General features: G+C 34.2%; 1 protein-coding gene across 1 annotated transcript in view; it reads left to right on the forward strand.

Annotated features, from left to right (window-relative positions):
• The window catches only part of LOC106461737 (bifunctional arginine demethylase and lysyl-hydroxylase JMJD6-A-like), a 42,626-nt gene that overhangs the window by 11,145 nt on the left and 15,109 nt on the right, over positions 1 to 16,372 (forward strand). The window contains 3 exon segments of the mRNA XM_013921584.2: positions 9,592 to 9,744; positions 12,991 to 13,187; positions 16,180 to 16,327. Of these exon segments, the coding sequence (XP_013777038.1) occupies positions 9,592 to 9,744; positions 12,991 to 13,187; positions 16,180 to 16,327 (498 nt within the window).

The following is a 16,372-nucleotide window of genomic DNA, read 5'->3' on the forward strand; positions in this document are numbered from 1 at the left end:
TGTGCCAAAATCTTAAAACCTCTTTCATCAATAAATATTAATTTTTTTTTAAACAAGTTATCTAATAATCTTGTAAGAATACTTCAGAAATGAGATTCTAGCTGAGGATGTCACTCTAACTCACAATAGTAAACTTGTTTATATATTTGTGTGTGTGTATAAACTGATTGTTAAAATATTATCTTTAAAGTTTCTGTACCAGTTGCATAGGAAAATTTAAATTACTTTCTTAGCCTCAGAGGTTGCATAAAGGTTTTGAAAAATGAGTATTGTGAATTCGTGGGTAGCCTAAATTCCAAAATGGTATCCCTACTTCTCTCTACACAGTAGCTATTACTCATACATGTGCCTTTGAGGTTTTACACATGCCACTAACCTTGATCTATCTCCTTCCCAAGACATGTTATAACATGAACTGTGATTGTCTTGTATATGATGTAATCATCATGCAATAATTACCCTCCAACCAACAGGAGGGTAATGCATCCTCCACAGTAATCCCCATAAGCACTTGCACTTGAAATTAAATTCATTCCTATCCCTGGCACTGTCTTTAACGAATGTGTTTCTTTAAATTTAAACTTAATTTTGTGACAATTATGTTTCCTTTTCACAGTGTTAACTTTCTTTGTTTTCCTTTTAATTTGCTTTAAATTTGACTTAAGGCTACATCATCACTAAATAGCTAAAAAAATTTGATCTGGAGAGTTGCTATAACAGACATAAATTTTCAAGTGACTGTGATTACTACCTCTTCCTGAGGTTCTGATGATGTTGCTAACACTACTCCTACTCTGTCTGTGGCCACTGAAAACTTGTTGACTGTGGAAAATGTTACGCTCATGTTGTGGGTTCTTTGTTGCCTTTCTTGCCTCTTTACCTGTACAGGACAATGTTTTTTCTACAAATCTCTTTGTGGAATTGTTTACTGAGGTTCTTTCTTTACTTTTCCTGTGTCTTTTGATTCTTTCTATTCCTTACTACATGACTCATGCTGAGGATTATTTAGGTTTTCTTCCTTCTCCAAGCATACAAATCCATGTTGACATGTTCCTGGGTCAGTTTCACTCCAACTCTCAGATGCCTCTTCCTCAACTCTAGGATTTCTTCACCATGGTTTATAGCTGTTCCCATTTTCTGTTCTTGGATTTTGGACTCCTAGAGTCCCTTCTCCCCTCTTAATGGGACTAATTCCTATCTCCAATAACACTCTGGTGCTCAATTTTCTTGTCTTCACATTTTTCTTAACCATCTGTTTTGTTACCCATTTTTTCCTTCATTTTCTGTTCTGAAGCCCTATACCATGATAGTTTTGCTGGGAAGCTACAGTTTGTCCTCTTCAAAACCTTGGCAAGGTTTTATGTTTAGCCTTCTCCCTGCTTACATGGTTCGTCTGTTGTTGGAACATTTTTGGATGTGATGCTCTTCTCTCTTCCATTTGTGTTACTCATTTTTTACTTCTTTGACCTCTGTTTAGCTCATTTTCTTTGCCCAGAAGTCTTCAGGGATATTCCTAATGCAGTGGTTTTCTCTTTTTGGTTTTACATCTCTCACAATCTAGTGAGTTCAGTCTTATTCCTCAACCCAATGAACTCTCCATTTCTCTCTTTTCCCTTTTCTTGTCCTTCTTTTTTGCCATTCACCCTACTCATCTTGGTTGGCTGGTCAAGTTTTCCGAGTCATTCCTGACTCAGACTCAATACTGGGTCCTCCTTGGAGACTTTTTTTTCAGTTCTTGGCTCTGTTAGTCTCAGCCTTCCCAAATCATCTGCAGGACATGGATCATGTAGTCAACTTGACTCTTGCATTTCCTATACTTTCTGTGCAAAAGGTTCTATCTTTTTTGGAAACTCTCACATCTCTGGAACAAGTCTGGAACCAGTAGAAAATCCCTCACAATCTTCTGTCCTATCTTATGATGGCTCTTCTTCCTCTTTTTGAGGATCTGTCTGTCTGGATCATGGAGCATACATTTCACACCATTGTTCTGGAACTGTTGATTGCCCATTGGGTGTGTTCCCATTTCCTTCTTCATCTTTGGGGTCACTTTATTTTAATCCATTGTCAGGGTGGGACTTATTCTAGGGACCTTTGCATCTGCATGTTTGACTTTCCCTTTTGGGCCCACTTAATCAGGTTCATCTGACAGCCTGTCATGTCCCAGAACCTTTAGAGTTGGTGGTGTATCAACTCTCTTAACTGGACAGAATTCTTCCTTCAGATTGGGTCACTCTGTCCTAAGGTACTTTGTTGGATCTGTTCTAAATTGGTCATGCTAATAATCAGTGATTTCACCACTCCTCTCCATACAAAACTCTCCCTCTTTTGGTCTATGATACCTCACCCAGCAGTTATGGTTATGGATGTCTTCAACCAAGATTGGTCTTATCTCTTTCTGTATGTGTGCCCTCCCCATTGCCCTGTCTCACGTGTCTTGGTATTGATTTGTGACACTCCTTGTTGTTGTTTTTTTGGCCAGCTCAATCTTGTTTTCCTCTTCATCAACAGATGGCATCTAGGACACCTCTTCCTGTGTGTTCATCTCGGGTGCTCTTGCTCCAATCTCATATGTCTTTCACCCAAGAGTGGCATCTCTTTGTCTTCTGGATCCAGGAATAGTGGGGCCTCATTTGGCTCGATTTATGGATTCCTTTTGCAGCTAACTGTTAGGGGCTTCAGGTTCTATCCATTAGCTTTAGCCTTTGTTTTTCCCTCCTTCCCCTTTGTATCCTTTTCCCATTCCCTCTTACAGAGGATCCTGTCTTCAATCAACATCTCTCTTACACAGTGCCAGACCTTTTGGCCAGGAATGCTATTGAAGGAGTTTCTCATGTTCCTCACTCCTCTACGGAACTTTATTTCCCCTCTGTTTGTCCTACCCCAGAATACTGGGAACTGGCATCCTGTCATTGTTCTGTACCATCTTTGACAGTTTCTCGACATTCCTTATTTTCCTGTGAGTTTTCTCACCCTCTGATGGTCTTTTTATTTGGAGCTATAGATGATAAAGGTTGACAGCTCTAATGCTTATCTTCACATCTCTCCAGCATTCAGACTTTACCTTTGGTCATGGACAACTAGCTTCTTTTACCTCCATTCTCATAGGACTCACCTGACCATACTCTTCTCTCCTTATCTTCCTGCATGAAAGGTTCTCTCTCTTATGGGGACTTGGGCTTCCATGTAACTCCTTATCCTTGTGGAACATGCTCACTTGTGTCTTTTGCAATAGACTTTGCACAATCTGTGGAACCTCTTTCAAGATCCCTTGTCTTCCCTTATCCACTTTATCCCTTCCCTGTATGACTATTTCATCTGGTTGCTTGACAGGACCAATACTATGGAGGTTGTGCCTCTTCCTCTCTTATGTCTGCATCTTAATTGTTTTACAGGTGCTTCCCTGACAGGATGGGCACTTGTCTCAACTGTTTTGATGCTTAAGGTCCGTGAAACCTAGAGGAATCTATTCTTCATATCAACCTTTTGGAACTCTTAGTGGTTTCTCAGGCTTTAGATAATTTTCTTTCAGTTGTACAAGGTTGTTTGGTGATGATTCATTTGGAAAACTCGACTCTGGTATCCCATATCAAACACATGGGGGCCACTCTTTCATGCTCTCTCTGTTTCTCAATCCTTGATCTCTTTTTCTGGTGTCTTCCTATCACATTCATAACCTTAACCCATGTTGGGTTCCCAGGTGCTCTGAGTCTTGATGATCATCTCTCAAAACCTGACAAGATATTTATTATGGAGTGGTTCTTCATATCGAGGCTAACAATACCATACTTCTCCTATTCTAGTCTCCTTTCTACATCCAGCAGCACTAGTAGTGGATTTATTCAGTCAGTACTGGTCTAACTTCTTCCTTTATGCTTACCCCTATTTTTCTCTTCCCTCATTCAGAACAATCTTTTTCGGGTTGTACTGGTGGCACCCTGTTGGCCAGCTCATTAGTAGTTTCCTCTTTTGAGCCTTCTAAAGTCTGCTCTTCTTCAGCCTTGTACTTTTCTCTTCCATCCAGCTGTGTCATTGCTTTTGCTTCAAATGTGGGATTTGTAGGGTCCTCTGCATAATATTTTGGTCTCTCTTTGCATGCGATCATCCTCTTTTCCCATTCATTCTGTTTGTCTGCCCCCCTCTTGGTGTATAAGCATAAATGGTATATTTTTTACTGTTGGCTACAGGGTTGTTTTTTCCCTTGTCATTCAGTTCCCCATCTATCAGAGTTTTCACATGGCCTTTTACCTTGGGCTTATCTGTTTCGACTATTGCTGGCTACCGAGCATCTCTCTCTACTATTTTCTCATTTTCCCTTGGGATTATTTTCCTCCTCATTCCTTACTATGCTCTTCTGTTCTTTTAACCTCCTTCATCCTCCTCATCCTTCTAGCCTTCCCATCTGGGACCTTATTGTTGTTCTCCATCCTCTTACCCTTCCTTCCTTTGAACCTTTGGCTTCCTGTTCCTTATACCATCTCTTCTTTACAACCTATTCCCTCCTTTTCAGCTGTAGTCATCAACATTCTGACCTGTATGCCATATCTTTTCTCACATATCTGTTTCCTTGCTCTTATATCCTTAACAATCTGGATCTCATTTTTCTCACACGAACATTTACAGTGTGTAATGGTGGTAGTGCGTTAATACGCATATTTCTACCTTACATTTATCAATTTTATTTTTTTGTGTGGATCCTGATCACCTCATCTACCCTGTATGTGTGGCCTGTTGTTATTTGGCCCATACTTCTCCTTTTCATGGTTCCTGATCTCATGTCTTCATTCCATTGAATCCTTCATCCCATTACCCTTATTGGATGGCTCCATCAGCTCTTCCACTTAACATATTTTTTGTTGGATGGGAATTCACATTTGTGCTTCCTGGTGACCTCCTATCACATTCATAACCTTACTCATTCTAGCTGCTTACTTCTGCCATTTATTGGAAGAGATTGTTTGGGCTGGCATGTGTATGGCCCCTCAAACTTTTGTCGCACACTGTCTACATCATTTGGCTGTTTCTTCTTTCTTAGGCTATGAATTGCCTCTAGTCACTGTTCTCCACACCTCGTACCATCTCTGACTGGGTAAGTTTTTTGTTTTTTTTACCATATTTTTCCAGGGCCCTCTCATACCTCACAGGATCCTGTTCAGTGGCAAATATTGCCTGCTGGGGTATACTTATATCAAATCCACACTGTGTAGGGCCATCTCGACTTGATATTATGATCACCCATGAGATGGAATGTTCCTCAAGACTACTCAAGGTATCCTTACAGTTCTCATTATCTTAAACAAGGTCCAATTCAGGCCATTCCCACTCATAGACTATCATAAGTAAAGCAGACAGAGGGGATCCTTGTGCATCCTCCATGCCTAGTTTAAAATCTAGTGCTGGCATGCTTTAAAAATAGCATTTCATGGTCATCTGTTACATTGCCTTATAGTGATGCTCTCCTCTGAACTTTCCAATGTGCTTTCACCCCTTTTTTTTTCTTTTAGGGGACTATAGGAGTCCTTGCCACTTACCAGTTCCTAGCTTCTGGGATGGTGGACCATAGAGGCTGTCCTGGTGTGACAATTTTCATTTGGTAGAGAGTAGGATGGTGGTTTAGTACAGTTCACCCCCTTGGCTGGTTTTTCCCATCCTACCTCTGTCCAGATGTTGGGTTCCCAGGTGGTCTGATGTTGGATTAGTGCAAGACTAGCCAATGTAAGTCCTTACACAATTACAGCTTGAGTGTTAATCTCTCATTCCATCTCACTGGGCTTGAGGTGATGATGGTAGGGACCCTTCTCCTACCATTGGCCCAGAAGCCGATTTTATGGTGCCATGTGGTTTTGGACTGGAGTAGACCCTCCATGTATGCTCTGACATGCCCTAGCCACCCTACACATATAGCAATTCTATAAGCCTGATACATGTTCTGGACTGTGCTTGTATATCCTGTCCATCTTTCAATACTTCCCTTCCTCTCCTCTCTTTGTTTAGACTGTACCCTGGTACAGACAAGGTGTGGTCTTCCAGAGGTGTTCCCATGTACTGTTCCATGGTATAGGGTGTTGAACTCCATAGGTTCTCTTCATGAAGGGAGTTCCTATAGTTAAAATTTTGCATTCAATTCTAGCTCTGTGTGAGAGGATATTACATATCGTATAAGAAGTTAGCATTTCCCGACACTGAAAATGTATTTTTTGATAGAGATTCACCTCTTTTCATCCTTCCTCTCAACTTCTGATGCATCTTATTTTCTTGACTAATCTCTAAGTAATGATTGAATAATCAGTATAAAGTGAACCAGCTGTAGTAGGAAACAGTGTTGTACTCCTATTGGTGAAGGGTTGTCACATGCTCATTTGCATGCTATGATGCAACAATATCACATGGAAACGTGAGATAAGGTGGAAGTTTCAAAGCTAGTGGTATGCAAAAAAGGTTGCATATAGATGGCAGCACTGAATTGGGAAAGCTATATGTGACGAGAGAGGTATGTATCTATTGAAAATACATTTCAGTGTTAGAAAATGTTAGTGTCCAACCAACCTGTTGTGTACAAATGCTCTGTTTCATGTCTTTTTCTACCTATCCCTGTGACACATTTTGCCTTCCTCTTTTCAGACTTCTATTTGGACAAAGAGAATACCCTGCATGAGGTGGATGCAGTCTCCCATAAGTATTACCGCTTTAGTAAGCCCCACTATAGGATGTGACACTCCACTGACCTTCTCTTGCCCCCCAGTGGCATGTCTGCAGACTTACAATGCTAGAATCCAGGATTCAATACCCATGGTGGACAGAGCACAGATAGCCCATTGCATAGCTTTGTGCTTAACTTCAAATAAACAAACAGTTGCCTTCTCCAAAGGGAGCTCATCTAGGTTTTTGCAATTGCACTGGCTCCACATCAGTGTGAGATTCTAGTTACTTTTTGCCAACAGAGAGTTAAGCCTATCTTTTTGAAAGTTAACATTTTCCTTACCTGAAAATGTATTTCCAATACTTAACTCTCTTCACACCTACCCACCCTTCCTCCCCACTACCATTTCACACTATTCTTGCCTTGTCTAAGAATGAAATTAAGTTTAAGTGCAAATGCTTATGAGGATTTATTGTGCATGGAAGATGTGTTTTTCTGTTGGTGGTGGGCTAATGTCACATGAAGATTATATCATGCACTAACATAGTTTACATTATAACACTTATCTTAGGTGGGAGATAGCACAAGTTTAGTGGCATGTGCGAAATCTCAGCCAGATGCACAAAAAATAGTTACAGTGTACAGAAAGGTATCTATTGGAAATACATTTATAGATAAGGAAAATGTAAACATAGCATGTATGGGGAACAATTATATGTACAGAGTGATTAGAATTTTTTCAGGAAAAGATTTACATTTAAATTTACATATGTGTTACTTATTTACACTATTCAGTTTAGAACTTGGAAGCTTACTAAAACTTTTATTGGTCCTTGTTTACATAGATTTTCATGGTCTAATTATGGTAGAAGTCTAGGCCCCTTGAGTGTGATTGTCATCAGGTTACCCATATGGTCTGTTGTGAAGCTAGTTTACTTTGCAGTTTTGAGATAGTTTGGAGCATAAAAATCACACTTACAAAGCTTATAACTGGCGCAACCACAGCAATGGAAATGAGCCGTAAAAATTCTAGTAGACATAAGCATTTTTTTGGCAAGTAGTTTGCAAGATTCCTCTGTTTTTTAACAGCAATTAACCTGAAGTGTGAACTTCATTTACTAAAATCATGATACAGTGTTGCTCTTTCAAGGAGTGTGTCTTTGGTGTTGTTATAAAATTAGCACACCATGTATAAAAATTCCATTCTATATTTGGTATAAAATATTTCATTTCTAAAAAAATTGATATTATCTAAAACTTGTAAAAAAATTATAAGACAATGAAAAATGTACATAGTATGTAGTTTTCAAGTTTTTGCAAATAACATTTTTTGCATAATATACACACAATTTTGTTTAACATGAGCTTTAGTCCTGTGTATGATAGTTTAATAAGTTTCTGTCATTCAAACACTAATACTGAATTGGACAAATTTGCAAAACATAATTATAAAGTATAAACCACAAATGTTTACAATATAGTAATATTACTTCTTTTTTTGCAAGAATCCTTTCTAAGACATTTTGATTTTGTTATATAATCTTATTGTTTGCTACATTAGTATCTTGTGTATTTAGTTTATTGTATAAGTAAAAAATGTCATTAGGAGATTACCCATAAAGACCTTAAAAGAAACCTTCCCAAAAATTTGCTGCAAGTCTAAACTGTTTTCCAAGATAAGTATTATAATGAACAGCGGGTTTAATTTTATTAAAGGTATTCCAATATATAATACTCTATTTTCCTTGTTGAAAGAGAATACATTATTTATATTTTTATGTCTGTTTTAAGATCTAAAACAAATCAAAGCTTAACTAGTGATAATAGAAGTATAATTGTGTTGTTCAGTTGGTAATTGATTAATTCCCTGGATAATATCTGCCATTGGAATACACAGCCAAATGATGATGATATTATATATTTCTTTATTGTTAACATAATTTCAAACATTTTTATTGGAAAAATGAGAATAATGTTTCTGTGCAATTGGTTTGATGAGTGTAATGCTAATGGGTGGTTAGACAGTTTAAGTTTCATAAGAGGACATGTTTTATGAAGTATATTAATGGTACATATAGAACAGTACACTTATATTTTATATTTTTTTATGAAGAAATCTTTTATGAAGTGGTCTTTGTAAGCAATACTTGCTGTTTCCTAGATCCAATTATTTATACCAAAATTGCGTATCTGAGCAGTGCATCATTTGTGTCTTTTTTTATTATATGGTGTGACAAAAGTTCATTTAACTTTCTTTATCTTGTGCAATATGTTAGTTTGCACCGTGGCAATTTTTATAACTTTGATAAACATATGTGCATGTACACAGTCTACTACTTCTATGCATGTAGTATACATTGATTAATACTAGTGCAGATACAGTGGGGCTCATACACATCAAAATAACATTTATGACTTAAAAGCTGTTCTACAATGATCTTTAAAATAATTTTTTTTTTATATCCAAGACAACATAAATATTACCAAGAATAAAAATTAATAGTAAAACTGTGTTACGTAAATACATGGAAAAATGTAGTGATTAATATTACAACTTTCTATATGAACCTATTTAAAATTAATGAGTGTTTACTTATTCTGCAAGGATGTCAGAATCACGAGAAAGAGCATGGTAAAAAATAAAATGCAGGTGTCAGAAACCACATTAATGTTATGAAATTGTACTTACATGAGGTGTCCTGTAAAGACTACTTGGTACTTCATATTACGATACACACAAATCTTCTATATGAAACTCAAACAGAATATCAACTTCTTTTACTTTGTCATTCGGGCTCTGGAAGTTTCAATTCAAACTGAGGAACATTTAAATGCAGCAGCTAAAAACCTATACAATTTAGTGAAGCCTATTAATGTTATGATTGTATTTAGTTAAACAATTAAAAGAAAACTGTTTCTACAGGTTGTTACAGAAGACTGTTATTTTTCCATAGCGCTTAGCAAGGAAGTATCGTAACCAGAGGTTTAAGTGTGGAGAGGATAATGAAGGGTACAGTGTGAAATTGAAGATGAAATATTTTGTTCATTATATGGAACACAACCAAGATGACAGTCCACTTTATATCTTTGACAGCAGTTTTGGAGAGGTAGGATATGTAACTTTAATATTGAATTACCTTTTTAATTAGCCAAATATTTCTTACATTTACAACAAGAGCAGTTAAAATATTGATTAACAAGTTTCGTCATAATAAAAATACAAACTTATAAACTACTATGTACTGTTGCAGCTCACAAATACTACAATAACAAATAGCAGTATGTTAGCATACTTTTAGGTGTATTTCCACTAATAATAGCATCTGCCACTTTGATATGCTTGCCTTTTATGTTCTTTTGCAAATTTATTTTGTTTATATTAAGACAAGTTTGACATGTATATATCTTTACAACAGATCTCTTAAGTTAAACAATAAAAAGTTTTTATAGCATTTAAGGAATTGAGAAACAAATTATATTCAAGTAAAAGTAAAAATTAATACAAAATATAATTAAAAGTTTAAACTAACTTATTGCTAGGTATTTTCTGTTGAATTACTGCCCTTCTGACTAAAATTATCAGATTAACAATTCATTCCATGTATTCTTGGCTTATATAATTAAAAGTTTAAACTAACTTATTGCTAGGTATTTTCTGTTGAATTACTGCCTTCTGACTAAAATTATCAGATTAACAATTCATTCCATGTATTCTTGACTTATGCATTCATAACTCTCTATGAAAATTGGAACATACAAGAAAGATAATAGATAAAAATGCAATTTCTCCTTGTAGATCAGGCATGTGCAACGTACAGCCCATAAGGTGGTTTTATCAGGCTCACAGTGGGTTCTTAAAATATAATTGACTCTGACCCATGAACTCGCATTTTGTATTATATTATTATTATTTGTTTTATGCAATCTGATCTTAGCTAACCTAAAGAGTTTCCTATTAAATAATGCACTAAAGAAAATAGAATAATAACATGCAAAAAGCAGATAATATCCCATAACTATCACAATTTTTGGCTTTCTAACTATGTGACAAGAGCCATTACAAATTCATCCAAGCTGGTTGATATCTTTCCAGTGGAAACGAAGCTTGTACTAAAAGAGAAATTGAGAATTCTCTGAACATAAAACGTAATATATCATTTGATAGATGAAAACATTGGCTTTCTGTTGGTTATAACTAATACAGTATTAAATGTAAATGAGAACTATTAACAAATCCTGAAAGAGAGGGTGTGGCAGGTGGGTGTGTCAAGAGGGGTGTGATTTTCTATTTGATGGCACTGTAACCAAACAAGATTGAAGGCTAGGAAAATTGTGCTTTGTTTGATCAATGATGATATTATAATGAGTAGTTTACATTAAACTTCGTAATTATTTGAAGGGTGGTGAATAAATTAGAGAAGAGAAGAGGCCTACAGAAAAAATGACACATTTCTCACATTAGGGGGTAGCTAAGGATTATTTTTTTAATAATGCCTTATAAATTTAAGAACTTAAAACATATAATATTAAAATGTGGATTATTAGCTACAATTTTGGTTCATATGGTATGGCCTGCAAGTACATTTAAAAATTGTTATCCAGACCCTGACCTGGAGGAAGTTGTATATGCCTGTTTTAGATAATAATATGAGTTAAAGGTAAATACTCAAATATAATTTACTAGTATACCTACACTGATTGGCCACTTTATTAGCATGTATTTATACGTACAAAATAGACTGAACAAATTATTTAAATATACGATTGCTTGAATTTTATAAACGCAGATAGTCACATTATGGTTAGTGTCCAAGACAGTAGGTAAGAGTAAGGATCTTTCAAGTATAGCTAAAAATGTACGTAACTATTTTATTGGCTTAAGAAAGTAATAAAAATAATACCACTTTCTAATTATACAAACTCCATACAGATGCGATAATCAGTATGGTGAGAATTCACATTTTCAGTTCTTTATTTCACACATTCATATTTTATTGGCTTACTTCAGTTTTTAAAACTTGTTTATTAAATCACTGTAATTGATTATTGGAATTTTGTTTTTGATTTAAGTCATATTGACACTATTCAGCCTCTCTGACTAATTGTGGATCATTAGACTTTTGATAGACTTTAGTTTTAAGTAGATCCTTTCAACAATAGCAACAGAAACAGACATGGTCAAAATTATATGTAATGCAACCAGCATGTTTGGTTAAATGTCTTCTATGTGTAGTAAAGAATTACTAGAATTTATAGGGTCGGGATAAGTCCTCTATACAGCTCAAGTCTTCACATACCTCCAGTCTTTTTAGCATCTCAAGTATGACATTGTTTGTCTGCTAGAAGAAAAATAATTTAACTTTAAAGTGCTCTTTCTAGTCTTATGGAGTTTTATTTATTCATTTATGAATTCATGTTCTTCCTAGGCTTTTCAGCACCCTCAGTAACTTGTAAATTTAGTCTTGGCAGTCTGAAGAAGACATTGCATTGTGATTTTCTGTATTTGCACTACAAAATAAAAAATAATAATAATAATTGTAAAACATAACTGAAATATATAATTATATATATGTGTGTGTGTCTATTTAATATTTTGATGTATCAGCTAAATATATATATATATATATGTTGCAACTTACTAATCTATCAAAATACTGTAAAGTTGACTAAATATTCAAAAATACTTCTGGGTATATCATCTAAAATATTCTTTAGAAGAATGTTGATTGATGACATCATACCTTACTCTTCAAACCCATCATTCTCATTGTCAGCTTTTAGACTTTTGCACCTTTTTAAGTCTAAAAGCTCATAAAATGTTTTTTCAAAGAATTCTGTAAAGTCTTTAAATTCTTTTTTTTCTAATTGTATTCTGTTTTTAGTATGTTATGGCTAGGAACTTGCTATAATTTATAACCTACTTTTCTGACTCATCACTGTCTGTGGAGTTTGCTTACAACATTGGTTGATCTATGAACAGTAGATAATAATGATATATTCTGATCACAGAATGTATGTTTATAGAGAAAAACTAAAAATTAACTTGACTATCAGTATAGTTAATTGAATATAATTTTTCTTTTATTTCTACTCATAAAAATTAGAATGTATTATTTTATCAATTTAGTACCATTGCTGTTATTATTTTAAGCAATATCACTGCCTCAGTATTACTTCAGATGTAAGAAAAGATAACTGTAAACTACTTTTATTACTGGTCAAGTGAATTACATTTTCTTCATTGTGGTAAAGAATTCCATGCACTCGTGGTAGTGAATGAGATAATGCTTCTATACTTATCATGAAACAGTTACTAACTTAGGAAAAAGAATAAAATATTTTTAATTTCCCAGCACCCTCGACGAAAAAAGTTGTTGGAAGATTACGAAATTCCAAAATATTTTAGTGATGACCTTTTCAAATTTGCTGGGGAAGAAAAGAGGCCGCCATATCGATGGTTTGTGATGGGATCTGCTCGATCTGGGACAGGAATCCACATTGATCCTCTTGGAACAAGTGCTTGGAACTCCTTAATCCAAGGACATAAGAGGTAGTAAGTTAGTTACTCTCTTTGGTTTTTATATTAAAAAAAAACAAATGTAAGAGAAGACAAACTCTTCAGACTTCAATAGTTATAGTTTGATGAGTTGTGTAAGTTGAGGTAGGCTTTATGATACATTACACTTCAGTTGTTTTTAACTTATAACAGCACTGTATATTGATTTAGAATTTGTGATCTATATAATTCCCAAGATTACATTTCCAGATTCTCTTTACTGATTTTAATTGTGTTTTGCTTACTCCTGCCTCAAGAAAGTTTCCAGTAAATAAACATAATTCTGAAAGTGTGAAATAAATCTGATTGAACCGTTTTCTGAATGTCCTTTTTTTTAAATAAATTGGCTGTTAAGTAGTCATTTGAGAAATTAATAACATATAGTAAATTCACTTTCACAGTAAGTTGGATTTTGTGTTAAATGTAATCATTTATCATCAAAGTAATTTGAAGTACAAAACTTCAGTATTCAAACTTTAAACATGATTTGTGTAGTTGAAGTAAGTGGGCTAAGAACTGTAAAGGGTTTGTGTGTCAAAAATTTAGTAATTTTATATGGGTAATAAACAAGGATTGTTACCAGCTACTACAAATGATCCAGCAATGAAATTATAATGGAGGAAATTTGATACTGTAACATACACAGCTGTGCTCTGTACATATCAAATAATTCTGAAAAAACTGTTTATTGCTAGGACAGTATACACTTTGAAGTTTCTGTAATATACTAGTATATTTTTTTTATTTTTTTTTTGTCTGTTGTGAATAGTTCTGAAGATTCACAGTTATTATTATTATTATTTGTAAAAATTTTCTGTTAAATGTGAGTTGTGCTGTTTTAACATATTATTAATTAATGAACTTTATGATACATTGAACAGCTGATGTGTCCTAGTGAATGCACTTAGTTTTTTTTTTGACATTTAACGAACTTTTGTTTACAAAATTTTACATTAGATCAACATCAGGTGCTGTTATATGTCTTAAACTGATCACTACTTTTGTATTTTCAATCTACCACATTTTATAAGTTTATAATCTTTAAAACCTCCTAAATAAATATCAAATATTTTTCTCTTTACTCTAGTTCTTTTCAGAGTTGGTCAAATTGACCAACCTCGTAACCTCTATACAACTTGAAAGTTTGCAAAATGTGAAATAAAGTGAATAGTACTATTCTATCATTTTTAGTATTGACCATAAAGTTCCAAAATACGTCTCCTGGGAGTTTCTGCTTCTAACCATTTCACATCTATTTCTTATGTATATTTTATTGTTAATGGCTGATTTAGAAATATGCCAAACATAAAGCAGTGAATCACCACTCTTGCCATTAGACTGTTCACGTGACACCATAATACAATACTGTAAGTAGCATATAAGCTCCTGTGGCACAATTACCAGAACTTCCCTCACAGTTTATCATAATCCAGGTTCTGAGAACACAGTGGGAGAGGATTTATTGGTTTGTTTAATGAAGAGTGATTCCAACAAAAATGAGAATAGAAGTGCGAGAAATTATTTATGATATGGCTCTGCACAAAGTTCAGGCAGATCCACTAAACTTGGTAGGTATACGAATGTGAGTTATCTTTCTGAGGTGGGTGGAATTTAGCAATATAGGCCTACAAAGTGTGTATGTGCTTCTAAATGTGTGTATGTATATATATATATATATTATTATTATTATTACTATTTACACATAGATGCTTAATTTTTAGTTATTGTTTTTAAAACATAGAACAGTAATTAAAAAATATATAAAAAACAGTGATTTCGAGCACTTGCTAAACCTCGATGTAAGCATCATTTATTCTTTCAAGTGGAAGGGGAAGACTGGTTTTAGTAGGTTTCTAAAATGTATTTTAGGAAACTATAAAATTATCAAATTACTGTTAACGGTACACATAAAATCTGTAATTTATCTGGCTTTCTAACTAAGCTATATGTGGGTTTAAAAAATTTTCATTTCTATTCAGAACAATGACTTGCTCAACAGACTTCAAAATCTCTAGTGAAATTACAAGTTTTCCTTTCAAGCCAATTACAAATAATTGTCAGATTTATATTGTTTAAATGTGCTCTTTCTATTTGTTATACACATGTACTTAAGAAAAGTAGGAACTAGTAGATCAGAGGTTTAAGAATAATGGAGTAGTGGGTGGGACTACCCTCATAAGTATATTGATATCTTGGCAAATCAAAAAGATGAGAGCTTCATGTTTTATATTCTAGCTTGTGAATGTTCGAAGTTTGAGTTTCTAATTCGTTAACCACTACAGACATTGTATGGTAGGCATAATAAAATATAAACTGAGCAAGGAGAAATGCCATATGACATACAAACATTTATATTTAGCATTTTCTTAATATTTTGTTTCAAATTAATAAATTTAAATGTATATATATATAGTGTTAGATTTGAATCATAAAATATGTTGTGATGCCAATTTTATTGACATACAATCATAATGAAGTGGGTATAATTAAATTTTGAAAATAACTAAACTGTCGTGGTATGGGCCCTTTGACCTGTCCATAGCATGAGGGTTAAATGTGGGCCTAAAGGAAGTGTAAATTCAAATTAAATTATTTAAGTTACTTTTACATAGTTTATCACTGCACTGTTTTTGTAGCATATAACTGTAAACAAGATGTTTAAAGTTATTGGATTTAAAGTTAAAGTTTAATGCTTATGTTTATAAATAGGAAAAATTCAGTTGTCAGTTGCACTTTACTCCATCGTCAGAAGTAAAAATTGCAATGAATTGTTATTTATTTTGTAATCACCTGATACTTTTACAAATTAAATGTTTATATATATACTGTCTTGCATGAAGATTTGTGTCTGTAGGAAAGTATGATTTCAACTTTGTGTTAAAGATCTTTGCTGTTTGTGTTTTAAAAATTTAGAATAAGAATTTATTACAAAAATTTTTATTTCAAAGTCAAATTTCTGAATTGATAACAAACTTTATGTTATCAGATGGTGCCTTTTTCCAACAAATACACCTCGTGAAATTATTAAAGTTCGACCACAAGAAGGAGGGAAGCAGACAGATGAAGCCATAACTTGGTTCCACATTATTTATCCTCAAACCCAGCAGCCTTCGTGGCCACCAGAATTCAAACCAGTATGTTTAATGTATTTCTTAAGGTTTAACTAAACATACTATACT

Source organism: Limulus polyphemus, unplaced genomic scaffold (genome assembly GCF_000517525.1).
Source record: "Limulus polyphemus unplaced genomic scaffold, Limulus_polyphemus-2.1.2 Scaffold1021, whole genome shotgun sequence".
Classification (NCBI taxonomy): Eukaryota; Metazoa; Arthropoda; class Merostomata; order Xiphosura; family Limulidae; genus Limulus; species Limulus polyphemus.